Source organism: Myotis brandtii, unplaced genomic scaffold (genome assembly GCF_000412655.1).
Source record: "Myotis brandtii unplaced genomic scaffold, ASM41265v1 scaffold269, whole genome shotgun sequence".
Classification (NCBI taxonomy): domain Eukaryota; kingdom Metazoa; phylum Chordata; class Mammalia; order Chiroptera; family Vespertilionidae; genus Myotis; species Myotis brandtii.
The window spans coordinates 881656-886603 of record NW_005360226.1 but is presented as its reverse complement, the minus strand read 5'-3'; the positions used below and the strand labels follow the sequence as shown (position 1 = coordinate 886603).

Sequence of the window (4948 nt, the reverse complement as noted above, 5' to 3'; positions counted from 1 at the left end):
GCCCCTGCAGAGGCCGGAGCCCAGGAGCTCGACTTCCAGTCCCCAGTCCTGAGAGCCATGTCCCAGCGGGACGCTCGCGCGGAGATTTTCCTGTGGAGCTTTGTGCTCTGGTCTGACACCATCGAGATGGTGCGTGTGGCCGGCCACCAAGCTGTGTACAAGTCGGCCTGGCTCTACCCGGTCTATCTGTTCAGTTTCATCTCGCTCCTTCGCATTATATTCACGCCCCAGAACCCCCTGCTGAATTCCTTGGGCGTCCTGCTCCAGGATTTACCCTTCATTTTTGTCAGACTTGGCTTAATCATCGACCTGGGGACTATCACACCCGTGCTGGGCCTCTGTAAAAATGTGCTGGTGACTCTCTCTTACGGTTACTTCAATTACTTAACCAAATTCAGGATTTTCTCCTCTTTTGAATTGTCTTCATTTTAAAAAGAAATTGTAATATAGTTAAGCCTCTTTATTATGCATGTGGACACATTTGTAATCTTATTCTTTTCTGGGGTATATGTTTTTGCACTATATAAGGAAATGAAACTAGATCGTAGAAAATAAGCTATTTTTTTAAAAAAAATGGTACCGTCAGGTTTTTAAAATGTGTATAAATGGTGCTAAATTTAAGTAAATTTATGTCCTTATAAGTTGACTCCCCTGCATCTCTAGAAAATAGTAGTTAATTTTAGTTTTGTGTACTGCACCTTTCTTAAAACACTCTTCAGTAAAGCCTGTAAACCAAATGAGAACATGTTTCCCCACTAAGTTCAAGAGTGAGATTTTTCTTATTTAATTAATCATATTAAATTAAATATCACTACAGGAATTAAATAATTAAAATTAATTTCTAGAAAATACACCTGGAGTTATTGAATAATTTTTAGGTTATACTTTTTAAAAATCTGAATTGTAGTTTTAGGGTCTCCTTCAAACATGGAATTATGTTCTTCATCCTACTTTGATAAGTGTATTTTATGTAATTAATTGATTTCAGCAGAGAAAGCAATTCTGTTTAACAGATATTTGTCTCACTTTAAGGCTTAGCTTTTTTTGTGAGTACTAAAGTACTAGCATAAAGATTGTTTAATATAGTAAATTCAAGGTACATCAGCAATACCTAGATAAAATTTTATAATAGGAAGCCATAAATTTGAGATGTGGATATCAAGGCAAAAGAATATTTTGGGGAATTTGATACCATCATAAAAATAATCACGTACAAGCCCCGTTTAAAATTAGAGCTCAACTTACAAATGCACTAGTTAGTGTCTTACGTGGTGATTATATAAAACGCATAGCTTGATGTAAATAATTAGATACATAATTATGCAATTTGCCTTCACTATGTTGGGACATTCTTGAATATTCATAGTAGGGGCTCTTCGTTTTATATGATTTTTCAGGTGCTAGAAGGATTTGCAGAGTCTTATGTGTGCAGAATGTTTTACAGAGCCAGTCTCTTCAACGATCTGTGGGAACAAATAGCTTAAAAGTGTATAACTGAACTTGCCTGCCTCCCCTTACTCTCCACCAATGTCCCCAACTCACTGTTCTGTGCTTTCTGGTTTCCCCTCACATTGTCAGGTCTATTTGCAGCTGTTAAAAGCTTAGCTTCTGCCTTTGACTTTGGGCAAGTTCTTTGACCACTGTAAGCCCTAGTTTCCACATCTAAAAGCTGAGCAATGGCGGGAGTGGAGGGGGATGGGAGTGGGTGATAGAGGGATAGAGGGGATAAAAGGTGATGGGAAACATAAAATAAAATTCGTGGAAAGTACTTTAATAGGGTTGAGAGGATTAAATGAGGAAAGGAATGTTTTCATCACATTGTCTGGAAAAGAATAGTAACTCAATAACTGTGAAAAGTATTTTAATTGTACCAAACAAAAGAGAGACAGGTAGCTAAATGCAGTATTTTAATTTTCCTTTTGCATTCTTTTCTGCGTCTCTGCTTACCCTCAAAAATAATAATTTAAACCATGCACTTATGAAAAATAATATGTAAGTCTTAAGTATACTTTAAGTAATTTTTTATCAAGTAGTAGTATGTTCAGAAGTGAGAAATGTACTGAATATGCAGATGAAAGTTGATGTGAGTATTTATTAATTAGGCATTTGAGTATCTCCTATGAGTTCTCATAGAACCCTGTTATCCTCTTTAAGGCTTTCACTGTATTTTTTACTTTTCTGAGTTATCCATTAATTTTTAAATTCCTTAAGGGAAGGTCTGAGGGAATCTTGTTTATCAATGTGTCTTTGTCTCTGATTTCATCTATCAATCCAACAGAAACTTATACTTAACTCTAAAACAATTTGAATACAAATAATTTCTTTTAAATTATAACTCTATATTAAGAACTTAAAACCAAGTAGTTGATTTGTAATATTCCTACATATGAAAATATATTGCATAAATGTATATATATCTTTATTTTGGGATATATAGTGTGAACAATGCTCAGATATACTGAAAAGTTTTACTCACTTGAATTTAGAATACATTTTGTATCTCATGTTTGAATGTGGATGTGCCTGAAATTTTGGAAAGTTGCAACAATTTATACAAATAATGAAGGCACATATACAAAGTTACATGTAGTAAGAAAATTCTTGAGTATCTAATTTAATATTTTATTTTAAGAGTATAAACATGTTTATAATATTCAAGTCTGTGGTACATAATAGAAATTGTAGCAAATTATGCTAGTGAAACATTCATAGTTCTACACAGTGTGTGATTAAAAGTTATGCTATTAAAATTATATTGCAATACTCATAGCTTCTAGTGGTTATTGATATTAAAGCCCATATCACTTTTGTGTCCTTTTATAAAACTTACTTTTCTACTATCTGAAAGTATACATGCAAAAAAAAAATGGCAGATTAGGTAGTAGGCTATATGGTACTTTATTCCAAGCAAAATGTGGAGCCCAGCTGGAAACTATGTCTTAATTTAATGTCAGGCTCAAAAAATGTTGGTTGTAGGAAAGATAAACTTAAAAAAGTTAATCTTTTTTTTAAAAAACAAAAAAAAAATCCAAGTATTTTTATTGTTTAAAGTATTACATGTCTCCTTTTTCCCTGATTAACACCCCCCCTCCCCAGGCACTCCCACCTCTGAGGGCAAGCCCCCACTGCCCCAGTGTCTGTGTCCATTGGTCATGCTAATATGCATACATACAAGTCCTTTGGTTGATCTCTAACCCCTCCTCCCCTGCCTTCTCCCTAAGGTTAGTTCATCTGTGATCAGACAATTATTGTAAAGTAATCCTATATAATAAAAGGCCAATATGCAAATCAACTGAACAGTGGAACGACCAGTCGCTATGATGCGCACTGACTACCAGGGGTCAGACGCTTAATGCAGGAGCTGCCCCCTAGTGGTCAGTGAGCTCCCATAGGGGGAAGCTCTTGTCAGCCAGAAGCCGGGCTCATGGCTGGTGAGTGCAGCAACAGTGGCAGGAGCCTCTCCCACCTCCACGGCAGCGCTAAGGATGTCCATGGGGAGTAGGCCTAAGCTATCAGTTGGACATCCCCTGAGGGCTCCTGGACTGTGAGAGGGCAAAGGCCGGGCTGAGGACCATGCCCACGCCCACCCCCCAAGTGCACAAATTACATGTACCAGGCCTCTGGTATTGTTATAAAATCCTAATAACTTTAATAGTGCCTTTTTCTTTTAAAAGTGAATGTTTAAAATTAAGTGTGAATGTTAACAGTCTTGCTTTTCCTATTAGAGCCCCATTTCACTGAATGACAATTGTATATGGTCGTGAGAAAGGAAATTGTTTGTTGAATAACTACTATGTGCAGGGCACTGTGCTGTTTGCTTAACAAATAATTATCTTGTGCAGGGGAACTTGGAGTAGGACTTACTGAATATATCAATAATGTTCCCTCTTCATAAACATTAAAATATATTGAATTAAATTCACAAAAAGAATAATCTACTACTTAAAAGCTATAGTACTTAAAATAGCTCCTTATACTCATAGAGAAGGATGTAGTAAATAACAAATGAAAAAATATATTAAATATATATATCTGAAGCTATTTTATTTTACAAAAGTGTGACTTTTTCATGTTAAAAATTATATGTTTAAGCATATCCTTTGTTGTGATGCCTTTTTTATAATGGAAGGATGTGTTTACTCAATTTTCAGTTCCTGGTTAGCTGTCTCTCAACCATCTTCCCAATTCTTTAGTAATCTGTTTGAAACACACAAATAGCAGAATCAAGAGATGCCAAAAATAAAGAAACACAGAGATATGCACACCTGCACACACAGAAATACCCAAAACCAAATCCACCTGCATTAGAAAGGTGTTTTATGCCTCATGAAGAGATGAAATCATGAGCTCTATATCATGCTGCTCCATGTAGTTCTCAGGACTGCCACCTATGACTGGGGTGGCCTATGGAAAGGGCACCCCTTCAGGTTGAGCAGTGCACAACCTGTACATACTTGTGCAGTGGCCCTGAGGAAATGAAACTAAAGTACCTGTGCTTGGTAGTTTTTGCAACACTAGAGATTTATAAACAAGTCTTTACAAGAGCTTTTACACATATTCCCATATATTTTCTGTTTATAAAAAGTATTTCATCAATTCATTCATTCAACAAATTTTAGTACCTTTTATATGGCTTTTAAGATTTTATGATTAAGTAACCCACAAAAACAGTCTTGGTAAAATTGACAAAATTACTTTAGAAATAGGTTAGGCTACTTCTGGTTTCTAGTTTTGTGTATAAGGAGATCGGAAGTTGCTGTTATGTCCTAGCAACAAGTAAAAACCTAAACAGACTGAAAAATATTAACTTTTCTGAGATTCATAAGAGAGGGGAAGACACAGGGAAAACTGCTACTCCCCAGATTGGAGTGACAGACAGGTGAATACAGGGAATCACAGCTTCTCAGCACAGAGACTCACCAGCTGAAATGTCCATGGAACCAGCACC

At 36.1% G+C, this 4948-nt stretch overlaps 1 protein-coding gene across 1 annotated transcript in view; it reads left to right on the top strand.

Moving 5' to 3' along the window:
• TMEM236 (transmembrane protein 236) overlaps nucleotides 1-755 on the top strand; it is a 46078-nt gene extending 45323 nt beyond the window's left edge. Inside the window, 2 exon segments of the mRNA XM_005868447.2 lie at nucleotides 1-11; nucleotides 14-755. The exon segment at nucleotides 1-11 is cut by the window's left edge and continues 139 nt beyond it. Of these exon segments, the coding sequence (XP_005868509.2) occupies nucleotides 1-11; nucleotides 14-432 (430 nt within the window). The 3' untranslated portion in view covers nucleotides 433-755.
• Nucleotides 756-4948: the final 4193 nt, after the last annotated feature.